The following is a 26,368-nucleotide window of genomic DNA, read 5'->3' as shown; positions in this document are numbered from 1 at the left end:
TGGGCCATGTACCCACGATGCGCTTCGCGCACCGTGCGCACATGGAGGACATATTATGCGCTTCGTTGTGAAAGGTAATGTTTGATTTTTTGAAGTGCAATGGTTAATCCATATGCCATGCTCAAATGGTGACCTTCGGGCACCATTTGCACACGGGGTGTGGAGAATATGGATTTTTTTATTTTTTTTTTATTTTTTACCGTACGCGTACGGTAAGCGTAATCGGCGATTTTTCGAAAAAAATTAAAATTGAATTTTTGGCCTTGGGGGTTCTTTGAGGACACCTTCATCAAGGATAGGTGGTTGGGAGCTGTCTAAACGGCCCCTTTATATGTTTTTTGTCTTTGTTTTTCTTCCACCCCCTCAGAGTGCGAGATAGAAAATGGCGGACGCCGCTTCCTGGTTTCGACCTATTCGAATGTTTACTAAGATCTAACAGCCAATCAGAATCGCGCTCGCGCACGTCACCGTACGCGTACGGTAAGCGCACGGTAAGCGCACCGTAAGCTGGCTCAGATATATATATTGATTTAAAGGCTATTTTCTCAGAATCTACTGAACAGATTTACACCAAACCTACAAAAGGCACTTCCTTGACCTGTAGACTACCTCTCTGCCAAATTTCAAGGAACTCTGTTCAGCCGTTCGGGCTGTAGCTGTGTCTAAAGGTCCTATGGAAAAATGCATGGGAAAAATGCGTTTTGGGACCCCCCTTTTATCTCAGCCCCCGCTTGACGAATCCCCCCGAGACTTTCAGGGTAGGAGCGGAGCGTAGCGCCCCATTCGTTTTGAAAATTTCGCGAGGATTCGTCGACCGGCGCCAAAGTTATTCAAAATAGAATGTTGCGGTTTTCCTATGGAAACAGGGTCCTAACTATAACTACCTACTGGCGACCGCCAGTAGGTAACTAGAAGCATAAAATGTGTTAATGAAACAATTTTCCTCTAACATTCAATTACATTAAGTGAAAATAATCTACTTCTTGTCACAAATCTTTTCTGCTGCCAAATGGGTATTCTGGCATAGACATATATAATTAACAAATGGCAGCTTTCTTAGCCTTAAAGCATTACCAGTAGATGAGTTGCATTCCGTTTACAGAGGAGAGGAGAGAATGGCCCCCTCAAGTTGTATCCAAAACACAGTTGGACATATTGACAGCACATGCCAATTGGTATGTTGTGTATTAATAACACATATTTGTAATCAGATATGTTGGATATTGCTTTGAGGTACTAAGTTGTGTTTTGCCGTTATCCCAAGCAAACTGCTGATCTTGCTCACCATGTCAGACAGGAGTGACCAGAGTTTCAGTAGTATCATACCAAAAATGTTTATCTAATCTACCAGTATTCAGTTTCATGGTAATTAACTAAATTTCATCCAGTGGAGGAAGTACATGAATGTCTTTTCACACTCAGGATGCATGTTTTCAGATATCGGAACATACAGGCACTTGAGTGATGGGTAATACCTCACTTTTTGATCAGTTGATCCTGTATCCTGAGAATGAAGAAAACTCCAATATCTGGTGAAACATATCAGGAATAAACATATTTGTACGCAACAGTGCAAGAAAATATACAAGGTCATTATCTTTGTGAGAGTGTAATTGAAGGTGTCCTTGATGGACTTCATCATTCCAGACACCTTTCCTCAAAAGCCTGATTACCCTAGTAGATGTCCAATTTCTGGTAGTTAATGTGGTGGTGTGTATTTGATATTTGCATTCCTTGTCATATAGAATTCTAGCTATTCCATGGCTTGCTGTGTCGCTGGAAGAGAGAACAGTCACAAATTAGGTATTATCACATATTAACTTTTGGCTATTCCAGCTTAAATTGTGTTTATTTATTTATTTTGAAATGCCAGGAATTGCTTTTGTCTGTAGTAGCCAGGTATCTCAGGGGATTACACAGCCAAATGTACACTGGTGACTTTTCAGTCCCTAAGTTGCCCGGTAATTTGGTTCTACCATTTCTCCTAGGTGCCTTTCAAATCCTTTCTTTCTCTGTTGCTCTTTGAAATATTCAACAGAGAATTTAGCTTTCTTGATCACAATTGCTGAATACGGAGTGGTGGGTGAACTACAAGACTATTCAATTTTTTAACACTTAGCAGTTCTCAAAAAACAAAGCAACGATGCAAGTCAAGCTTTTTGTAGCCCAAGAGGTAGCAGAGATCCATCTTTCTTTGATCATTTCATAACCTGCATTCGTCCCACCTCCTCACCCTTCCAAGGAAGGGAATATATTGTCTGTATTCTTTCTTAGATGAACCCAGAGTCACCAGACTCTAAATTTGGTATCAATGGCAATGTATTTCAATTGATGAGCCTTATCAGGAGAAAGCACAGTCACATTCATCTAAAGACACGTTACTAAAGTCAAGTACCGTAAAGATTTTTTTTGCAATGTTTATTTTTTTTCATGAGACCCCAAACATCTTTGACCTAGACTCCTGCCATTCACAACTGTTTTACTCTGCATCTGGGCCATGTGATGGCTGTAAAACATTTCAAGTGATGACCCTTTAACAACAGTTGTTCTCTCAGAGTCCCACACAACCACTAACACACCCACGGGGCTAATCAGGTCAAATTGGATGAACCATTTCAGAAAACAGAGACTACAATTCATTCTGCATATAAACTCATACATTGTTGTAACTAGTCTTTTAAAGAACTGCCAACACACATTTGAAAAGATGAGATGTGTGTGATAAAAATCAAATATGCTATTGCCTACAAAAAACATAACCTGCAGTTTTAAAAAGTCACACTAAAGCAATATATATGGCTATAAATTGTTCTTATCTACCATATGTTCTCTTGTATTTAACTTGGGCCTAAGCAGAACAATGTAACACTTGGGAAAGAATATACAGCCAAGCAGTCCAGCGCTGGAAGCCAAGATAGCAAAGATCTCTACAGCCACCATGTACCTGCCTTTAGTACTGAGGTAGGCAGGGAGGAAGGAAACCCAGACACTGCAGAACACCAGCATGCTAAATGTGATGAGCTTGGCTTCGTTGAATCTATCAGGCAGGTCCCGGGCTAGGAAGGCCACAATAAAGCTCATAAAGGCCAACATGCCCATGTATCCAATCACACTGTAGAAGGCAGTGGTAGAACCCTGGGCACATAGCAGGATCATCTTGCCAGTTTCAGACTGTGTGTCAGTGGCTGGATAAGGTGGTAAGGTGACCAGCCAGGTGGCACAAATTACTACTTCACCCATCGTGCACAAGAGGACCATAGAGGCAGATATCCGGGTACCCAGCCATCTTCTTAAGCTGCTTCCTGGCTTTGTGGCATTAAAGGCAATGATAACAGTGATGGTTTTTGCTAATACACAAGATACAGCAAGAGTAAATATAATCCCAAATGCACCTTGTTGGATCAGACAGGTAGATGAGCTAGGGCGTCCGATGAATAGGAGGGAGCAGAGAAAGGCCAACATTAGAGAGATAAGAAGGGTGTAGCTGAGATCTCGGTTATTAGCTTTGACTATTGGTGTGTCCTGGTATCTGAGAAATATCCCCAAAACTCCAGTTGTGATTATGGAGCAACAAATAGATATGGAGACTAAACTCACACCAAGGCTATCAGTGTATGAAAGATAAACCAATTCCTTCTGTATGCAGCCATCCTTCCTCTTATTGGGCCACTGGTCATCAGAGCATTTCAAGCAGTTTTCCATGTCTAAAAGCAAAAGCATGTGTCTCATTTGTAATGAAAATGGTATCATAACATTATGCCACTGTCTGCTCTACAATAATGGTTTGTTATTAAAGGATAAAGTAATACATAAAGGTAAAGAATTGCAATATCTTCAGGAACTCCCAGGTGAAGAAAATTTCCTGAGTGACCATATGATATTCACATAATATAAACTTAACTATACAAGTGTTAATGTAATCAATAAAAATTAAATGTGTGACTGAGGCTGCATGGAAGCATGAGCTGCATTAAGCAAAATCTGCACAACCTCCGACACAAGTATCAATTTGAGTTTGCATAAAACCTGTACAAAAACATCCATTATTTTGGGTCAGGTTCACAAAAGGATTTTGCTAACTTAGTTGTTACTGTTTGTGATTTATAAGTACAATTATAGGATATACATTTGTTATGTGTAAATAAAAAATTGACAGGGTAGATTTATATTTGCTATTCATACACTCATTAACAAGGCAGTCAAAGCGCAACCTGTGGGGTTGTAGGTCTGCAAAATTATGTGGGTGTTTGATAATATTTTTTCAGGCTATTTATTACCATTGAAATGCATGTAAGATACTACTACTAAACTCTGGAATAATTGCCAATTCAGAGCAGGAATGGAAAGGGTGCTCCCTATTTTTCAAATGAGTGAGGGGAAAGGACTGCCTCTACACAAAGCTTACAGGATAGGATAGGATAGTTATTTATAAAGCGCATACGTATGCCGGAGCGTCTTGGCGCTGGTAGAGAGAGAGGGAAATATATTGTCATCATCAGCGGGTCTCATTAAAGAGCCATGTTTTTAACTGTTTCCTGAAAGCCTGATGATTGCCTGATATTTTCATAGAGTAGGGAAGCTTGTTCCAAAGACTAGCGGCACGGAAAGAGAAAGCTCTCTCTCCCCATCTAACCTTGCGTACCCGATTTATCTTAATGAGGCCTTGTGTAGTAGACCTTAAGAGCCGGCCGGGCACATAAGGAGTGAAAAGCTTCTGAGCATCCCTGGCTCCACCTCCAAAAATAGCCTTGTGCACTAAACATATAGCCTTAAATTCTATATGTTGCTGGATTGGGAGCCAGTGCAGTGCTCTGATGCCACTAGTGATAGATTGGTCTGTGGGTACTGCAATCAGGAGTCTGGCAGCAGCATTCTGCAGAGTCTGCAACCTCTTCATCTGAGTCTTATTTATACCTCACAGCAAGGCGTTGCCGTAGTCAAGTCTCGATAGTGCAAGAGCCACCACCACCGTCTTGCGAAGGTTAGATTCGATGAAAGGAAAGATCTTCCGCAGCGTCCTTATTGAAAAGGAACATGCTGAAGCAAGGTTGCTAACATGTGATGGAAAATTAAGTTGATTGTCAAAAAGCATACCCAGATTTCTGACTTTATGGACGGGACAAGGACATTCCCCGGCCTCCACCGGCCACCAAGATCCGTTCCACACGGGGCTGCCCTGGCCAAACTCTATGATCTCAGTCTTCTCTGTATTAATTTTCAGGAAGCTCTCCCGTATCCAGCTCATAATCTCAGACAGGCAGCTATGGAACTTAAAAGCCACATCGTTCGATTGGTCCTCAGTCGAGACTATGAGCTGGGAATCGTTGGCATAGGAAATAATGGTAAAACCATATTTCGTAATGAGCTTGGCCAAGGGTGCTACATAGATGTTAAAAAGTGTTGGTGATAGGGCGGAGTCCTGCGGTACCCCACAGGGTAGCTGGAAAGTGCTAGACTGTAGACCATCCCATAGCAGACTCTGCTCCCTACCTTCAAGAAAAGAGGAAAGGAGGGACAGAGTGGTTCCCTGCACACCAATCTTCTGAAGTCTCTGCTTCAACACCGCGTGGTTGACAGTGTCGAAGGCCGCTGACAGATCTAACATCACCAGCACTGCCCTGCCTCCCCCGTCCACAATACCACGGATTTTCTCCGCTGCCACCAGGAGTGCTGACTCCGTGGAATGCTGAGCGCGAAAACCGTGCTGAGAAGGGTCCAGCAGATCATGGGAAACCAGATATTCTGTTAGAGCCCGGTTTAACTCCCTCTCCATAACCTTGGCCGCCAAGGATAGTGCAGCGATCGGACGGTAGTTCTTCAAGATGTGAGGATCCAAAGTAGTTCTTTTTAACAATGGTCTAATTATTGCCCTCTTCCAACTTGAAGGATAGCTACCAGACTCGATTACTTGATTAATCAGTGGAGACAGCTCTCCAGCGATAACCTCTGCCGCACGGTGAAATACAGATGGGGGGCAAGGGTCTAAAGGTGATCCTGATTTTGTCGTGGTAATCAACCTACATGTTTGCTCCACCAAAATGGGAGAGAAATTGCTAAGGCCCGTGTCATCCTTGGGATTAACTACCTGCTCCTGGCCGCCACGATCCACGTTAGTGGGAGAGCTCATAAAGTCATTTTGGATAATCTGAACTTTCTCCTGAAAGTACAGAGCTAATTTTTGACAAGTTGCTAGGTCAGGCCGATATGTGCTGTCTTGGGGAGGCTTAGAAAGAGCAGATATGGTCTTAAAGAGCTCCTTTGCTGAGTTACCGGCTTCCCTGATCTTGTTGGCAAGAAAAGCGCTTTTGGCTGCGATTGTTGCCGCCCTGTAGGCTGAGAGAGCATAATTGTACTGTTCTTTACCCTCAGCACTGTAATCCCTTCTCCACCTGCGCTCTGCCCTTCTACAGATAGTCTTCTGGGCTTTAAGCTCTTTGTTATACCAAGGCGCAGATGGTCGAGTTCTTCTAGAACCGAGCAGCTTCTCGGGTGCTAATTTGTCCACCGCCGCCGTCAGCCAACCCTTAAAGAGCAGTGCAGCCTCCGATGAGTCTGAGCTATGAATGAGACGCGAACCTTCCAGAGCAGAGCAGAGGTTGTCAGTGGTCAGCTGAGAAGATGGTCTAATCTTCTGCTTGCATGCCCTAGGGCCCCGAGAGCATGCTGTTGCTCCAGTCGCAATGTTAAAGAGGACGGCCCTATGATCAGACCAAGGGAGAATCATGATGTCAACTGTTTCCAGGTTCATGTTGTTAGTAAAGATACCGTCTAAGGTATGGCCCAAACTGTGCGTCGGGCTCTTAACTACCTGATTAAAATCTAATGCTGCTAGATTTTCAATTAGCCCTGCCAGCTCTGGCTGATCCGTAAGCTCTAGATGATAATTAAAGTCACCTAGAATCATGAACGGATGGTAATCTATCCGAGATTCTAGGAGTCATGAGCTTCTCTGGAAAATTAGTCTTAGGCCCCGGTGGACGATAGACTAATACTTCTTGACACTTGTAGGAGTTGCATACGTAAATCATAAAAGAGAAAACTTCCGCAGGAAGATCTAAGTGTGTCTCCGTCCGAACTTTTAGATGTGTTGCATGTGCAATGGCTATCCCTCCCCGTCTTTTACCTATTCTATCCTGGGAGGTAACCACATATCCTGTAGGTAAGGCAGTGTTCCAATCTGGACCTGATGTACTGTCCGTCCAGGTTTCAGTTAAAAAGATTATGTCACGCGCACTACGTTCGATCAGATCATAAATTTGATAGCTGTGTTTGTGCACAGAGCGTACATTTACCAAAATGCAACTCAGTATTTGCGGTCTTCTAGTTCTAGTTGTAATAGGCGTGTCCGCAGGGTGCTCACTCACTGCCACTACTATATGCTGGCTACTCCTCACCCTCCTCATTTCCACCCCTATGTGCTGCCCCTCCTTCTGAAAGTCGTATCTAGTACAGGACCCAAGCTCTAAAGATTCACCACAAGGGTCCCAATCCTGGGACCTACATGGTGCAGTATCCAACGCCAGCAGCTCCCCTCTACTATAGCGGGGGATAAGAGCAGGGGCAGGGGTTCCGGCGCTGGGCGCTGAGCGGGCGCGGATGGGCGCAGACAGCCTTACGTTTGGCGCGCCCGCTGCGCCCGCCCGCTGCGTGGTCGTCTCAGCGTCACTTTTGAATGCCTTAGCCCCGCCCACCCTGACTGACGCGTCAAACCTAGGTGCAATGCGGACCCGCCTAGCCGGGTCCGCTTGGGTCGAGTGTCTGGGATGGCAGAAGGAACAAACAGCGTCCAGAATCCTCTCCCAGTAAGTACTTGGGAATTCAATTCAGTGTGCAAAGTTCTGCTACGTGCAAAAAATGCGTTAAACAGTGATGTGCCACTTGTAGTTCTGCTATCTCAGGACAACACAAGTGCGCTTAAAGGAAAAGTGCAATCACGATTAAAAGCGTGCAGTCACGATTTAAAAGGTCACAGCTATCACAAACAACAACTTTTGACAAAACGAGGTGGGGAAGCAAACTGATAATGCAGCTCAGCCCTTTCTCCCTATTGAAAATGCAAATATCAAATATTCAAAGTAAAAACTTTAATAGTAGAATTCACAATCTCAGCTTATTTACTCATATAGCTTTTCCACCTGGGGCACACTTTTTTTGTTTGCGCCATGGAGCACTTTCAAATAGGGGCCAATTGTGCAAACAGGGAAAGTGAACCTTATTATAGAGCTACTATCCGAAAGTTACACTGGTTACCCATTGATTCCCGAATCCAGTTCAAAACCCTCATCATTACATTCAAAGTCATTAAATCCGGTTGCCCAGAACTTCTGTGTCCACTCCTTACACCGTATGTACCTCAGTGCAACTTGCGCTCATTAGGCCAACACCTATTGACTGTGCCCCGCACAAAGCTCTGCCGCACTGTTGGTCGCTCCTTTAGGGTTTTAGGAGCCAAGCTCTGGAACGCTCTGCCACTGAACATCCGTTCTTTGGAAAACCTGTCTACCTTCCGGAAGGCCAGCAAGAGCCACCTGTTCCCCCTCCCCTTAGGACTCTTGTCTGTCCCACTCCTTTCTTCCTCAGTATAGTGTCTGTGGTTCCTTAGCGCCGGGACGCCTCTTAGCTGGGGCAGCTGTTGCGCTCTTCCAAAACGATAACATAACATAACATAACATTATGAAGGTGCTGCTGCCCTCAAGGCAGCTGCAACCTCCAGTTGCCCTGGGGCCAGTACTATCAAGTGATTCATGGGATGGCTGTTTAAAAGACACTCAGTGTTTCACTGTGCAGGCTGCACCTGCTCACATTTTTCATAGAGGAGAGAGAGCCCCTTGCATTTCAGGTGGATGCACAGCGTAGCTGCAAGTGCCTGCAATGAGATGTGTGTGGTGTCCATGGCTTACGCTTTCAGTGTGCCACCTTTTTATGGCACACTTTTAGTGTGCCTCTTAAAGGCGCATTTGCCTCTGAGCCAACATTTATATTATGACGGGGGCACAGAGGTAAAGCAATTTAGATGTGGCCAAGCTCCCATGCAAATGAAGCAATGCCCTCTTGAAACACCACTGGTGCTGTATGTGCACCAGCACTATCATTACTACAGAGGGGGCAAAACAGTTTCTGCAGCCCCTTCTACAATAACAAAGTGGTCTGGTGGTGCACAAAGCAGGAACACATTCCTGTTGTGCCTTCAGGGCATTTTGTGTAATACAGCCCACTGGTGTCTGTTCAGCATGAGTAAATTCCTTTCTGAAAGTTACTCCTGAGAATCTAAGACTAGAATAATGGAGTAGAATTTTTGAAGCCCTTCTTTGTGGATGAGGCCCGCTTAGTTCCGGTAACCTATACACTCTGTCAGTTTGTGGAAACTATCCTTTGTCCTCAGCCCTACTAATTTTTTCTACAGTCAAAATCCATGTTTTTATTATTAGTTCATCATCCATAAAATAGAATCTGATGACAAATAAGGACCTGGACCTGGGATTATATATATACGTTTGGAAACACAGAAGTATGAACATTGTGTCAGAGTTCAAAAGATATCTAAAGGAGGCGACCGGATCCACAACCTGCCTGCCAATGCACACCTCATCAGTGTGTGGAGGCTGCAGTTGCCAATTGTTTACTTTTCACCTTAATGCTTTCCATGCCACCTTGTGACCTGCTCGTGATACACACATCACAAACACACTCACACACTCTTTTTCTCTCTCTCACACACACACTCTCGCTCACATTCAAGCACACCCTGATGTACCCACATATTTTGGCAGGTGCCTGTCAGAAGGGAGCTTCTGAGGAAAGGCCCACAGCCATAATTGTGATGCTTTTTAGTGTTTTCAACATTCAACCAGTGTCAGCCACACAGCAAATTGTGGTGGTTAAAGGTGTGGAGCCCTTATCATCTTATTTATGACAACCAGGAAACAACATGACGGAGATTATTAGCCGACGTGTAAATTATCTCATTAATGTTTCTCTGAAAAAAAAAGAAGTAAAGGTCATGAATATTTATTTTGCTGTTCTTTCATATTTCTTGACTAGGAATGTCAATTGGCTTCTTTCTACTCCTGTCTCTTCTTTAATGAAATGCTGTCCATAAATCACTAGAGTAAAAATCAATGACAAGTTAACAGCTTTTTGGGTTAAACCCTATATAAATAGGTAGTTTTGGAAAAACTTGGCTTAATTAACAGCACTCCCACAGGATGTTTACTATTTCACCAGAATGGTTCTAAAGGAACAAGCCCTAGTGTGGCATGACCAATGAATATCTGAAAGGAGTGTTTAGACCTGTCACAAGAGTTTATTATGTATTGTCTGTTTGAACTGGTTGGAGTCTTCTATATATGGCCTGATCTCAGGTTGGGACATCAAATCCACCATGTTTCTATGCGAGCTGTACAATGCAGCGCACAAACTTAGCAAAAACGAGGCGAAATAAACATTTCTCTTTGTTTCACAATGTTAAGACCAGGTTTTCTATGGTCCTTATTTTGGCGCTGCCTTCTATTCATTCCACCCATTGCCCAACCCTTTCAAGCTAAGTGTAGCTCGAAAAGACTTCTTATTTATAAGGTGGTGTAAAGCCACATTAAGAGGGTTAACTTTGCCTTGTAAATAAGGCGGAGTCACTATCGCCACAGGAAAGTCGCTAAAGCTGACGTTCATGTGGCGATAGGGGCTTGTAAATATGCCTCATTGTGTTCGACAAGGTCTCAGAAGGAAATTTTCTTTAGAAGGAGGGAGGACGTCAGTCTAGAAATTTTAGTTTTACAAGCACCATGGAAAGGCCAATGTTTGCGTAAGCCACGTTCATTGCATCTTTGGACACCAGGACGCAGTCAATGCGAGAGTGCATTTTAAGCAGCAAAAAACAGAGCATACAATAATTAAATGTAGATTTTCGGTGCCTCCATATGTCTAATAGTTGATCTTTATTGATTATCATATTTTATTTTATAAACTGTTGCTAATTTGTCTGAGAGGATCAGTAGATACTTTGAGTTCAGCGTGCAGGGTACATATGCTACCCCATGTGAGAAGTTGACTTGGTATATGCTGTCCACTACCAGTCCAAACATCCCCTTATTGATGATAGGTTAAAGACAACCTTTATTGAAAGCTATCCTAGTGGTAGCTATGGAGAGCAGCCTTCAGGCTAAGTCTTGAAGGAATGTAAAGCAGCTTGTTTTAATAGTCTACAATCTCCTGAATGGCTAAATGAAAGGCAGCCACACCATGTATATATATAAAATATATGTATTTATTTCTAAACACACCCCACTAGTCTCTTTATGAGGCTAGAGGTCCAAACACATAAGTTACACTTCAAATATTACAGTAAAACAGGCCAAATACACGTTAGGCTATAGGGGCGAGCCAAACCATATACTAAAATAGTGCTATAAGAACCACGACTTAACTAGACACAAGGCCTAGAGCCTGCAGAATCGCTGAGACCCCAAGGAACCACCCAAGGTAGTGACACAGGGGACCCACGGGGGCCGTGTGCAGTGTGAGAACACATCCACGAGCTCCCGTTAGCTTCTATGGGGAAAATCGCAGTTAGATTTTTAAAGATATGGGAAACTTAGAGATGAGCTAGGACCAAACCCTTTCGGACTTAGGCAGTTCTAGGGTCAACACCCACGGAATACTCGAGTTTCCACACTGAGGGAAGCCGGGTTCATAGGTGTCAAATGGTGGCGGGTCGCGTCGTCGTTTTCAATGGGAGATGGCGAAGAAGTGCTGCTACCGGGAAGATGCGAAGTGTCCGAAGAGATCCAAGCCTGGATCGAAGTCAAGAAGAACCTGAAAGCAGAAGGGACAGAGTCTGGTTCACTAGCCAGTGACCAGGGGCACGATAGGCGAATGCCTAGCGATGTCGGGTGATTTCAGGCGCAGAAGGTGAAGCTTGACTCTTCAGCCATGAGGACCATGAGGCATTGAGGATTAGCAGGAGCCGGATTTGAGATGTTTCACAAAGGATGTCGAGTGCTGCAGTATCAGTGCCTGGATTGGACACAACAAGCCTTGGCAACAGCAACCCACGCAGAAAAGAGAAAGATGCTTTGGTGCAGACCAGAAAGGTCTGAGGGACTCACCACGTGGTGGAGAGTCAGGGCATGACTGGAGAAACCAGGTAAGCCCAAGGAAAATCAAAGTTGCCTTCACAGGGACCCACCAGTTGATGGACCAGGGATCGCAAAGGAGCCTCGAGTGGAAATGCAAGAAGTGGGCTCACGGAACACTCGTGGAGTGTAGGCCCACAATCTTTGGTGCAGAAGGTGCTAGGGGCTCGGGTTACACGTAATCCAAACCACAACTTCAAGAGACGTCGAGAAGTCAATGCACTTGCAAATGTGCATGGTGACCAGGAGATCCGGTTCCACATTACTCATGGGGCTGCGGGTCTCAGCTTCGCTGGTGACTCAGGTCAGCTACTGAGAAGTCTAGAAATCCTCTTCCTGGGCTGCAGATACTTTGGAGTCTGGCAGGAGCTTCGGAGATGCGGACCAGAAATTGCTTTGTTGGTGCCTGCCAAGCAGGGAGTCACTCTTTGACCGCAAGGGAGATTTCTTCAGTCCTCTATTCTTGAGTAGAGCATCGAAGTTCCAGGATTCAGTTGCAGAGTTTCGTCCAGGGATATCTAGTCCTGTTGCCAGGGGTTCCTTACTTATACTTAAGAAAGGGGTTGGACTAACCCAGGGGACCCACCTATGGGAGAGTTTGGAAAGAGGGGTGGCTACACCCATTTCCTTTGTCCAGTTTCATGCCAGAGCAGGGGCTGGTAGCTCCTGAACCGGTTTGAGCTGGACTATGCACAAGGACACCAAATGTGCCGCCAGTGAGGGACTTCATAGCACTCTGAGAGTGCTCCCACCCAGCCCCAATACACATCAGCCTGTCTGGGAGTTGGTTACACCTCCCTGTGACAGGAAACCTATTGTACAGGCCTCCCCTGCCAGAGTTTCGGTCAGCAGCAGGAGGCCAGACCCGTGTCTGTGGCTGCAGCATCCATTTTGTGATGCCAGGGTTCTATTAAGTTTCTACCGGGTATACCAGTGCTGTCATGTCTCTCCCTCTAGAAGGGTGGGATCATACTCCTACACCAGTTACTGGTGTGGGGGTATGATTCCAAGGTATTTGACACCAAACACAACATGTTTCCATGCAGCCAGTCCAAAGTTAGCATTTACCGTTTGGTTATAATGCACTTAAGAGTATATGGTCAGGCAGCACTACTGACAACCCCGGAGGATGGATTCCGAAGGCTACAGAGGGGCTCAGCTCATGCCTGGGCACCTTCTCACATATAACCAAGCACCCTGCCTTCAGGATTGATAAAGCCTGCTATAGGGTTTCTATGTGCAGTGATAGGTGAGATATAGTGAACCTATATCTCTGTAAGGGGTGCATACACCACCTTACCTAAGCTGCAGTAGCAGACCTGTGGTGTCATTTTGGAGGGCTTTTCAGGCGTGGCATAATACATGCTTCGGCACCTGGTAGGCCTATGGGGTACCTATGCCCTGGGTAAATAGTATACCGTATACTAGGGACGTATAAGGGCACCTCAGAATCCAATCTGTACATGGAATCCATTTAGAGAGGAAGCAGCTAGGCTGGAACCCTGAATAGCAGGGTCCCAGCCAGACTAATGTCGAAAAAAAGTGTTACAGCAGCAAAAAGTGGGGGTAACCATGTGAAGCAGATCCTTCTCTCCTACACAACCCCCCCCCCCCAATGCAGGGACATTAAACTAACCTTGACCAGTTGAGTCTTCATGTTCTAAGTGCAAATATCTGGAGAGTCCATCTGCATTGGCATGGTTACTCCCAGGTCTATATTCCACGGTATAGTCCATCCCCTGTAGGAAAATGGACCACCTGAGAAGTTTGGGCTTTTCACCCTTCATCTGTTTTAGCAATAAGAGAGACTTGAGAGTCCATCTACATTGGCATGTTGGGTCCCAGGTCTATGTTCCACTGTATAGTCCATCCCCTGTAGGGAAATGGACCACCTTAAAAGTTTTGGGTTTTCACCTTTCATCTGTTTGAGCCATAGGAGGGGCTTGTGGTCTGTCTGGACAATGAAGTAAGTACCAAACAATTATGGCCTCGACTTCTTCAGAGCCCAAACCACAGCAAAGTCCTCCCTCTCAATGGCTGACCAACGTTTCTCTCTGGGGGTCAGCCTTCTGCCTATGAATGCTACTGGCTGATCCTGACCTTCATAATTCAACTGTGACAGTACAGCCCCTACCCCCAACTCAGATGCATCTGTTTGCACAATGAACTTTTTGGAGTAATCAGGACTTTGCAGAATAGGAACAGTGCACATGGCCTGCTTCAGGTCATCAAATGCCTTTTGACAGCTATCTGTCCGCTGAACCTTTTTGGGCATTTTCTAAGAGGTTAAGTCTTCCAGGGGTGTCACTATTGATCCATACCCCTTGACAAATCTTCTGTAATACCCAGTCAGGCCTAAGAAGGCTCTCACCTGAGTCTAGGTACTGGGAGCAACCCAGTCCATTAAGGTCTGGATTTTGCTCTGCAATGGTTGAACCTGGCCTCCACCCACAAGGTGGCCCAGGTACACAACTGACTCTGCCCTATCTGGCACTTAGATAGTTAGGCCTACCTTTTGCAGGGCCTCCAAAACATTCCTCAGGTGGAACGGGCTATCCTTCCAGGTGGAGCTAAAGACAGCAATATCATCTAGATAGGCTGCACTATAGTCTTCCAGGCCTGTAAGTACTTGATTCACCATCCTTTGGAAAGTGGCAGGTGCATTCTTCAAACCAAAGGGCATTACCACAAATTGATAGTGCCCACTAGAGGTAGAAAATGCTTTCTTTGGCTTTGCATCAACAGCTAGTCTGATCAGCCAGAAGCCAGCTGTCAAGTTAAATGTGCTTAGAATCTTGGCTAAGGCCAAAGTATCTATTACCTCATCTGCCCTTGGGATGGGATGGGCATCAGTCCTAGTGACTGGATTGTGACCCCTGCAGTCCACACAAAACCTGATCTCTCTCTTGCCATCTTTGGTGTGAGGTTTGGGTACAAGGACTACTGGACTAGCCCAGGGGCTATCTGAGGGTTCAATGACTCCCAAATCCAACATCTTTTGGACTTCTGTCCTTATACAGTCTGTCAGGGGAACTTAACGAATCACACAGGAGCAGAATGACGCTAACTCCCAATGCCCTTCTCAGGACCCCCCCTGCTAGGTTTGTTTTAATCCATCGCAGGTAAGTTCTGAGGGGGGAAAGGGGATTGGACAGAGAAGAGACAGCTCCAAAACACTGCTGGTCCTGCTTAATCTTCTTCTTCAGGTTGTTAGGCTAGACACATTAAATAGTCAGATATATCTGTTACCATGACAGACTGCTTTCCTTAATATAGATACATATACATTTAATAACTAATCTCACCAGTAAGTAGTTTTGGGCCTGCCACTCTTCTTACTTCTCTTGAGCGTTGTGTGTGTTTACCCAGAGAAGCCTTCTCTCTAATCACTTGTTCTTTTCCTTGCAGGCTGTTCTATTCTATTCTCTGTCTTGATAAAGGAAAAAACAAGGTAAGTTATCTTTCTGTTCTGTAAGTATGTAATGTAGTTCGATGTTCCCTTCCTACCTATGTACTTACTGGACAAGTGATTGAGATGTTTATAATTTGTTGCCTGAAGTATGAGAACTTCAATTAAATAGAGATATGAGGACAATTGCACCCGTCTAAGATTTTTTCTAAATGGAAGATTTGCTGATTTATGCTTCCCAGCCAATTAGTGAAGGTGCTTATAATCAGTTTGGTATGACTATTTATCACAGCTCTTATGGCGGCTGCCAAGACGTGTGCAATTTAATATTTTCCTTCTCAGGGAAAAAAATGTAATGAAGTGCGAACGGAAATCTCTCAGTGTTCGCACTTGTTCGTTTTTTGAATTACGCAGCTCAAAAGAGAGGCGCATTTAAATATTGCAGATGAATTTCTGTAACCTTGCCGGTAGTGCGCACGAACTGAAACGTGCGCACGAGTTTAATTCCTGCAGCCCTTAGGTACCGCGAGGCACAAAAGAAACAGTGCCCGCGAGTAAACTTCAAATCCAGAATGAGAAATTCGATCTAGAATAACTCAGCTCAAAGAAACAATGCTCGCGTTTTTTTCCCTAGTGCGAATTTACAGGACGTTACGATTTAACTGAACTTGTCAACATTCTCTTCCTTGTCATTCTCTCAGGAAATACAATACTAAATATATTTAATTGGTTAAAGTTGAATTAATCTTCTTCACAGATTTATTTCAATCGTTAGCGCAAGCAAGGCTTTAGTCAGAATTATGTTTCAACAGCTTATTGCCTGAAAACTAGGATGGGAACAGAAATAATACTTTGAAGTTGACACTAACCTTTAATCTTGAATATTGGTAGTAACCGACGAAGTTAACCCCGCATATTCCGCCACTACCCTGACTAACTTTCGCGACGCATGAACAACAGGTGCTGCTCCAGAAGAATCTTCAGTGAAGTGCACAGTAGAATGTTGGAGCACACCTCACCAACTGTCATTTGCAGAAAGACTAGACGGCTAAACAGCGTTATGCTGTTGCAATGTCAGGATGTTGGCAGCCATGTTGGAGTTTCTACGGTGCCAACTAGCGCTCCAACTAAAAGGATTAGCTACTCTTTGAGTTTGTGAAGAGAGAATATTAGCTACGGAGGAAATAGGAGGAGGAAACCTCCTGTGATTCCTCACAGTACCCCCTCCCAACGGGGTTTCCTCCAATCTGGGTTTGGTAGGAAATTTAGCATGGAAGTCTTTAATTAATCGAGGGGCATGGACATCAGTACTTCTTTCCCAGGAACGTTCAACAGGTCCATAATCCTTCCAATCAATGAGGTAAAAGAGTTCATCACAGATGAGTTTTGAATCTAAAATCCGTTTAACTTCATACTCAGCCTCACCATGAATGATTAGAGGATCAGGAGGGGAAGACCTACGCAACCCGGGGTGAATTGGTTTCAAAAGAGAAACATGAAAGACCGGGTGAATTTTGGTGGAACCAGGAAGAGATAATCGATAAGTAACTGGATTAATGACCTTCTCAATTGGATAAGGACCCATAAAACGAGGCTGGAATTTACGGGAACCTTTGAGTCTAAGATTTTTTGTACACAACCAGACTAAATCTCCCACATGAAGCTCAGGTACCTTTTTACGTTTTCGATCAGAGAAGTGTTTGTAACGAGCCTTTGCTGTGGACAAATTCTGGGTTACAGTGTGGTGGATCCTAGCTAACTGGTGGGCAATATCCTGAACAGCAGGAATGTTAGTATTGTTAAAATTAACATTGGAATTAGGATGCCTGCCTGAATTTATAAAGAAAGGTGAGCAACCTGTGGAGACATTAAGAGCTTTATTGTAGGCATACTCAGCAGTCGATAAATGGTCAGGCCAGTCACCCTCCTCATCTAACAAGTATAACCTAAGGTGTTGTTCAAGTTCATGATTAATGCGTTCAGTTTGACCATCAGTTTCAGGATGAAAGCTGGTAGAATAACGGTGGTCAATGTTAAGGCCCTTAATGTAAGCTTTCCAAAAGTGTGATAGGAACTGAGAGCCCCTGTCTGAAATTAGTACCTTAGGAATCCCATGAAGGCGAATAATGTGTTGATTGAAAAGTTGAGATAGCTGCTTGGAAGTCGGTGCACCCTTAAAGGGTACAAAGTGTGCCATTTTACTAAATGTGTCAACCACAACCAGAATAGTGTCATAACCATGAGAGGAAGGTAAATCAACAATCAAGTCTAGGGAGACCGTGTGCCAAGGATATGGGGAGGTTGGCATGGGTTGTAAGAGGCCCTTTGGAGCTTGCCTGTCCGATTTCCCCCGTGCACATAGTTCGCAACTCAAAACATGTTGACGAATTTCACGGCACATGTATGGCCACCAAAAGTTTCGTTTAAGTAAATCTTCAGTTTTTAGGATGCCCTTATGACCAGCCAGTGGATTGTCATGACTTTCCTGCATGGCTTTTAACTGGAGTTCCTTAGTGGGTAGATACAAGGCAGAGTTGTGGTAGTGAAGACCTTTGTGAATGTAATTTAGTGGGTCTTCTGAGAGCCAAGTCTGCATATCCAGATCTGAGATCAAATTGCGAACATGATGTTCAAAGGGTTCCAAGGAAAGCACTGCAATGAATTTGTCATCAGGTATGATTGGTTGATTTTCAATGACTGGAGTTTGATTTTCTGCATCTAGCCATGAGAGGACATCAGCCTTTCCATTTTTGGATCCGGGACGAAAGGTAATAACAAAATCAAAGTCTGCAAAGTAGAGAGACCACCGCAATTGACGTGGTGTGAGTGTACGCGCGGAGCGCAAAAATTTTAGATTGCGGTGATCTGTGAACACAGTTCCAGTGTGTTTAGCCCCCATTAAGTAATGCCTCCAATCCTTGAAGGCATCCTTAATGGCCTGAAGTTCTTTTTCAGTGATAGTGTAGTTACATTCTGCAGGATTGAGTTTGCGTGAACGATACGCTACAGGATGCAGCTGCCCAGTGTCTTTGTGTCTCTGTGAAAGAATTCCTCGGATGGCGAGGTCTGAAGCGTCCGTCTCCAGATAGAAGGGTTTGGAGGGATCTGCGTGAAGTAAAACTGGGGCTGTGGTGAAACTGGTTTTCATTAATCGGAAGGCCTCTTCAGCTTCATCAGACCAGTGGAAAGAGACGCCTTTCTTCAGAAGACGAGTTAAAGGAAGAATTTTAGAAGAGAATCCATGAATGAATCGTCCGTAAAAATTGGAGAATCCAATAAAGCTTTGAAGTTCTTTGATACTAGTAGGAGATTTCCAGTCTGTTATTGCTTTCACCTTCTGTTCATCCATTTGAACTCCACTAGGCGAGAGTACAAAGCCAAGGGATTCCACTGTGTCGGTGTTAAAGAGGCATTTCTCCAGTTTAACATATAGAGAGTTTTCCCGTAGGCATTGTAGAACCGCTCTGACCTGATCATAATGTTCTTCAGTCGTATTTGAATAAATTAAGATGTCATCAATGTAGGTTGGCTCCGGGTTCAAGGTCGATCTTGCAGTCATAAGACCTGTGTGGAGGTAATGTTTCGGCTTTAGTTTCATCAAAGACATCTGCGAATTCTCGGTAAAGCTCTGGTATTTCAGGTGTTTGAATGACACATATAGAATTTCCATTAGTGCATAACTGAGTGACCGCACTGGTTACGGTAGGGTGAGCCATATCTTCAAAACAATGTCTTGCACAATATTCCGAATTTAATTGAATAATCCGGGCTCCCCAATCTATCAACGGATTGTGTTCATTCAACCAAGGTAGGCCCAAGATTAGTTGAAATTGGGGGGCGTCAATTAAATTAAACTGCAGGGTCTCTTGGTGTCCCTCAATGGTGGTCATGTGTACCGATTCTGTATGACTGATTATTGGTCCTGAAGTTAATTCAGTACCATCAACTGCTCAGACCTTCTAGCTTTTCTCCTTTTTAATGGCTTGTAATCCAATTTGATCCGCAAATTTATGGTCACAGAAATTACCTGTTGCTCCAGAATCAACCATGACAATAACTCCGGTCAAATTTATACTTCTAAATCGTAATGTTACTGTCATAACCAAATGGGGCGAAGAGACTTGTAACGTGTTCGCTACCTGATGGTCTGTTGGAGTTGTTGCTCCTTTCGCAACCACGGGTCCAACTCTGCTCACCCATAGTGCCTCTAGATTTCCTTCTCCTTTGCTGGTAAATTTGGTCTTTTTAAACAGTTCCTGACAAAATGTCCACTTCCTCCACAATACAAACACAACTTGTTTAATATTCGTTTCTCTTTTTCCTCTTTGGAGAGTGGACCTCTGAATACTCCAATTTGCATGGGTTCTGCTCCAGTGGAACTTTCCGCTGTTCATGACGGTTCAGTTTTAACTCGATCAAAACGTGGAACACTAGGTCGAAACTCCCGTCTACGTTCTCCTTTTCGGTCGGTTTGCCGATAATCAATCTCTAGAGTCAAATCCACTAGGGCAGGCATGTCAGTAGGTCGATTCGGGATTTGGGAAAGGGCATCTTTCAATTCTTCTCGCAATCCCCTGTAAAATAATGCTGCTCTTTTATTTTCTGGCCAATTTGTCTCTACTATTAATATATTAAATTGAGCTAGCTAGGCCACGAGTTCTCGGTTACCCTGTTTTAATTCTAACAGTTCATTGTCAGACGCCTGTGACGCAGTTCTACGATCAAAGATGCGACGGAATTCTTTCTTGAAGTCTTCAAGGTTATATAAAATTGGATCATCTTGAGACACTAGTGGCATGGACCAGGAAGCGGCGTCCCCACTAAGGTAGGACAGGATGAACGCCACACGGGATTGGGCATCAGGGAAAATGGTTGGACGGCACATGAAGTGCAATGAACACTGGGTCAAAAAAATGTGTGCCTTTTTCGGATCTCCATTGAACCTCTCTGGTGGAGCAAGAGGAATTACAGGGGATAATGAGTGAATGACTTGGGTGGTGGCAAAAGACGGAGTGCTAGCGTTTGGATTCTGTGTAGTAAAAGATGTGGAGGCTTGACTGGCTACCTGAACTGGTGTTCCCGTTTTAAAGGTTATAATCTCCTGTCTTAATATCTTATTCTCCTCCCTCACTGCCTCTAAGTCCCTTTGTATATTACTTAAAATCTCACCTACATTTTTTAGATCCAGACCTTCCGTCATTCTGCTCAGGTGTTAGTACCAACGTGGGCACTTCACTCTGTCAGGGGAACTTAACGAATCACACAGGAGCAGAATGACGCTAACTCCCAATGCCCTTCTCAGGACCCCCCCTGCTAGGTTTGTTTTAATCCATCGCAGGTAAGTTCTGAGGGGGGAAAGGGGTTTGGACAGAGAAGAGACAGCTCCAAAACACTGCTGGTCCTGCTTAATCTTCTTCTTCAGGTTGTTAGGCTAGACACATTAAATAGTCAGATATATCGGTTACCTTGACAGACTGCTTTCCTTAATATAGATACATATACATTTATTAACTAATCTCACCAGTAAGTAGTTTTGGGCCTGCCACTCTTCTTACTTCTCTTGAGCGTTGTGTGTGTTTACCCAGAGAAGCCTTCTCTCTAATCACTTGCTCTTTTCCTTGCAGGCCGTTCTATTCTAAGGTTCTCTGTCTTGATAAAGGAAAAAACTAGGTAAGTTATCTTTCTGTTCTGTGTGTATGTAATGTAGTTCGATGTTCCCTTCCTACCTATGTACTTTTTGGACAAGTGCTTGAGATGTTTATAATTTGTTGCCTGAAGTATGAGAACTTCAATTAAATAGACATATGAGGACAATTGCACCCGTCTAAGATTTATTCTAAATGGAAGATTTGCTGATTTATGCTTCCCAGCCAATTAGAGAAGGTGCTTATAATCAGTTTGGTATGACTATTTATCACAGCTCTTATGGCGGCTGCCAAGACGTGTGCAATTTAATATTTTCCTTCTCAGGGAAAAAAATGTAATGAAGCGCGAACGGAAATCTCTCAGTGTTCGCACTTGTTCGTTTTTTGAATTACGCAGCTCAAAAGAGAGGCGCGTTTAAATATTGCAGAGGAATTTCGGTAACCTTGCCGGTAGTGCGCACAAACTGAAACGTGCGCACGAGTTTAATTCCTGCAACCTTTAGGTACCGCAAGGCACAAAAGGAACAGTGCCCGCGAGTAAACTTCAAATCCAGAATGAGAAATTCGATCTAGAATAACGCAGCTCAGAGAAACAATGCTCGCGTTTTTCCCTAGTGCGAATTTACAGGACGTTAAGAGTTAACTGAACTTGTCAACATTCTCTTCCTTGTCATTCTCTCAGGAAATACAATACTAAATATATTTAATTGGTTAAAGTTGAATTAATCTTCTTCACAGATTTATTTCAATCGTTAGCGCAAGCAAGGCTTCAGTCAGAATTATGTTTCAACAGCTTATTGCCTGAAAACTTGGATGGGAACAGAAATAATAATTTGAAGTTGACACTAACCTTTAATCTTGAATATTGGTAGTAATCGACTAAGCTAACCCCGCAAATTCTGCCACTACCCTGACTAACTTTCGCGACGCATGAACAACAGGTGTTGCTCCAGAAGAATCTTCAGTGAAGTGCACAGTAGACTGTTGGAGCACACCTCACCAACTGTCATTTGCAGAAATACTAGACTGCTAAACAGCGTTATGCTGTTGCAATGTCAGGATGTTGGCAGCCATGTTGGAGATTCTACGGTGCCACCTAGTGCTCCAACTAAAAGGATTAGCTACTCTTTGAGTTTGTGAAGAGAGAATAGTAGCTACGGAGGAAATAGGAGGAGGAAACCTCCTGTTATTCCTGACACAGTCCATGACATGATCAGGTTGCCTGTAGATCCTATACTTCACAGGCAGACTGTCTCCAGTGTCCACTTCATGAGTGCACCAGGTGGTCTGACTTGGAGTCAGAGAAAACATATGTCTAAACTGGCTGAGAAGTGTCTGCAGTCAGTTTGTTGCTGGACAGTGAGGCTGCCTGCCAAGGCTACACCATCTATTGATCCATCATCAGGGTACTGAGAGAGCCGGTCAGGGAGTGGATCACTCTCTTCCTCCTGTCCCTCATCAGTAGCTATGAGCAAGCCCATGTCAGCCCTGTCAACATATGGTTTTAGTCTGTTGACTTGAGGTACCCTATGGGGACTCCTAGGGGTTCCAAGGACTACCAAGTAGGTGACCTCTCCTTTCTGTTCAACAATTGTATGGGGGCCACTCCATTTGTCCTGGAGGACTGCTGGGGCCACAGGCTCCAACACCCACACTTTCTGCCCTGGCTGGTAAACGGTCAGCACAGTCTTTTGGACTTGGCTAGCATCAAGGTTTTTAGTTGCCTTTTTCATATACTAAGCCATCCTGGAGCAGAGACCAAGTACATAGTCCACTATGTCCTGTTTAGGGGGTTTGAGAGGTAACTCCCACCCCTCCTTCACCAGACAAAAAGGACCACTAACATGATGGCCAAACAAAAGTTCAAAAGGGCTGTAACCAACCCTCTTTTGAGGCACCTCCCTGTAGGCACATAAAAGGCAGGACAAAAGGATGTTCCATCTGCACCTAAGCTTTTCTGGGAGACCTTTGATCATGCCCTTTAAGGTTTTGTTGAATCTCTCAAATAAACCATTGCATTGTGGGTGATAGGGTGTGGTGAATTTATAACTCACTCCACACTCCTTCCATATTGCAGTCAAGTAACTTGACATGAAGTTTGCATCCCTGTCAGATATTATCCCCTTAGGAAAACCCACTCTTGAGATACACCCAAGAGGGCCCTTGCCACCACAGGTGCTGTAGTGGTCCTAAGGGGAATGCCTTCTGGGTACCTAGTGGCATGATCCACCACCACCATGATAAATCTGTGCCCAGATGCTGTTTGAGGATCCATGGGACCAATAATGTCAATCCCCACCCTCTCAAAGGGAACCCCCACCACAGGTAGTGGTATCAGGGGGGCCTTTGTGGTTCCACCTGCCTTGCCACTGGCCTGGCATGTCACACAGGCGCTACAAAACTTCTCAGTATCTTCAGACATATGGGGTAAATGAAAGTGAGGAACAATGTGTCCCAAGTCTTGTTTTGGCCCAAGTATCCTGCTAAGGGAATATCATGGGCTAGTGTCAGAAGGAAGTCCCTAAACTTCAGAGTTATTACCAACCTCCTGAAAGCACCAGGCTTGCGGTCTCTACACTATGAATAAAGCAGTCCATCATCCCAATAGGTTTTATGGGTGCCACTAGCATCCCCAGCAGCCTCATCAGCAGCTTTCTGAGGGGTTCAAGAGAGGGGCAGGTTTTCTGCTCCTGGCTCAGATCTGCCCTGGAAGGGCTCCCTGTCCCCAAGAACTCAACCTGGTCAAGTTCAAGCTCGTCTGGGACAGTTCCTACTTCAGGTCCAGGATCATCTCCCTCAGAAAGCTGATCTATATTCTGAATCAGGGGGAAGGCACTGCCTGAACCCCACTGCTACTCCTCTTGAGAGGCACCTGGTCCATTCTTCCAGAATCCAGGGCCTGTCCAGTGTTAGACATTTTGGCCTGCGACCTAGTCACAGCAAATACATGTGCAGGGATCCATAGCATTTTTGCATGTGTCATGAGCTCCACTTCAGCCCAGGCTGCAGTTTAGAGATCATTGCCAAGCAAGCATTCGACTGGTAGGTCTGCACTTACACAATCTTCTTAAGGTCAGTTACCCCTCCCCAGGAGAAGTTAACAACTGCCAGAGAATGGTCTGTTCTGACATTGCTAGCATTGGACACTTGGTACATTTCACCAAGTATAATCTGCCCAGGATCCACAAGATCTTTTGTCACCATTGTGACACTTGCACCTGTGTCCCTGAATGCCAAATCCTCTTTTCCATTAATCAAAGGCTGCTGTCTGTATTTGCCCAAGTTACTGGGACTCACATAGGGGGACATATCCATGCCCCCATCACAGACTAGGACAGCCTGAGTTGGAACTCTGACCAGGCCAGAGTCCATCTCAGAACCCTACTACACCCTTAGTCTGAGTAGTACCACCACCAATTGTAGCTGTACTAGGGGGAAAAGTCACCCTAGGGACAATGGTGGCTGGAGTTGAGTCTTTGGACTTGGTGCAATCACTTGTCCAGTGATTCTTCTGCTTACAGATCTTGCACCATGGTTTCTGTTGGCCTTTTCCTTTATTAGATTGGGATTCACCCCCTGAAAAAGATTATTGGGGACCTTGTGAAGACCTCTGGTCTTTAACCTTCTCCCCACCCTTGTCAGAGTTCTTAAGATCTTGCTTCTTCTGGTCACCACCTTGGTTCTGAACCTTGTGCCTCCCCCTGGTTTCGACCCATTTGTCTTCCTTCTTTCCCAATTCTGTGGGAGAGATTGGATCTGAGTCCACGAGTTACTGGTGCAACAGCTGATTTTGACAACTATTAAGGATATGCTCCCTTATAATCAAATTGTACAATCCTTGAAAGACATGCACTTTGCTGCCAAGTAACTAACCCTCCAGAGCATGGGAACTCACAAACTTTCTCTCAGGGGCCAAATTTACAGTGTGGTTTGTGGCTGAGGGCCACACCAGTGGGGGCGGGGTCAGAGGGGGAGGGGCGGGGCTAAAGCAAAAAAAAAATTGTGAACATGAGGTTGAACACAGGTCCCTGCAGCAGACGCCTTCATCCACTGAGCCACCAGACCCGGCATACACACATCTCTCTCTCTCTCTCTCTCTCTCTCCCTTCCCCCTCCCTCCCCCTCCCTACCCTTCCCACTCCCTCCCTCTCACTCCCTTGCTCCCCCTCTCCCTCCCCCTCCCTCTCCCTCCCTCCCTCCCCCTGTCTCTCTCTCCCCCTGTCTCTCTCTCCCCCTGTCTCTCTCTCCCTCCCTCTCCCTCTGTCTCCCTCCCTGTCTCCCTCCCTGTCTCCCTCCCTGTCTGCCTCCCTGTCTCCCTCCCTCTCCCTCCGTCTCCCTCCGTCTCCCTCTGTCTCCCTCCGTCTCCCTCCGTCTCCCTCCGTCTCCCTCTATCTCCCTCCATCTGCCTCGGTCTCCCTCCGTCTCCCTCCGTCTCTCTCCGTCTCCCTCCCTCCCTCTGTCTCCCTATGTCTCCCTCCATCCCCCCTCTCTCTGTCTCCCTCCGTCTCCCTCCCTCCCTCTCCCTCCCTCTCCCTCCCTCCCTCTGTCTCCCTCCCTCTCCCTCCCTCTGTCTCCCTCCCTCTCCTTCCCTCTGTCTCACTCCCTCTGTCTCCCTCCCTCCGTCTCCCTCCCTCTGTCTCTCTCTCTGTCTCCCTCCCTCTATCTCTCCCTGTCTGTCTCCCTCCCTCTGTCTCCCTCCCTCTCCCTCTCTCCCTCTGTCTCCCTCCCTCTGTCTCCCTCCCTCTGTCTCCCTCCCTGCCTCCTTCTGCTTGTCTCTCATTGTCTCCCTTCCTCTCCCTCCCTCCCTCCCTCTCCCTCTGTCTCCCTCCCTCTGTCTCCCTCCCTCTGTCTCCCTCCCTCCGTCTCCCTCCCTCCGTCTCCCTCCCTCCGTCTCCCTCTCTTCCTCCCTCTCTCTGTCTCTCTCTGTCTCCCTTCCTCTCCCTCCCTCCCTCCCTCTCCCTCTGTCTCCCTCCCTCTGTCTCCCTCCCTCTGTCTCCCTCCCTCCGTCTCCTTCCCTCCGTCTCCCTCTCTTCCTCCCTCTCTCTGTCTCTCTCTGTCTCCCTTCCTCTCCCTCCCTCCCTCCCTCCCTCCCTCCCTCTCCCTCTGTCTCTCTCCCTCTGTCTCCCCCAGACAGCGCCTCTCTGTCTCCCTCTTTCTGTCACCCTCTGTCAACCTCTGTCTCC

At 45.4% G+C, this 26,368-nt stretch overlaps 1 protein-coding gene across 1 annotated transcript in view; it reads right to left on the bottom strand.

Moving 5' to 3' along the window:
* Positions 1-2,799: 2,799 nt before the first annotated feature.
* LOC146863702 (vomeronasal type-2 receptor 26-like) overlaps positions 2,800-26,368 on the bottom strand; it is a 230,811-nt gene continuing 207,242 nt past the window's right edge. The window contains exon 6 of the mRNA XM_085636657.1: positions 2,800-3,704. Within this exon, the coding sequence (XP_085492783.1) occupies positions 2,800-3,704 (905 nt within the window). The remainder of the gene's footprint in view (positions 3,705-26,368) is intronic.

This window comes from Triturus cristatus, chromosome 2_1, assembly GCF_964204655.1.
Source record: "Triturus cristatus chromosome 2_1, aTriCri1.1, whole genome shotgun sequence".
NCBI lineage: Eukaryota > Metazoa > Chordata > Amphibia > Caudata > Salamandridae > Triturus > Triturus cristatus.
The sequence above is the reverse complement of the archived record's forward strand: the minus strand, read 5'-3'. Positions and strand labels throughout refer to the sequence as shown.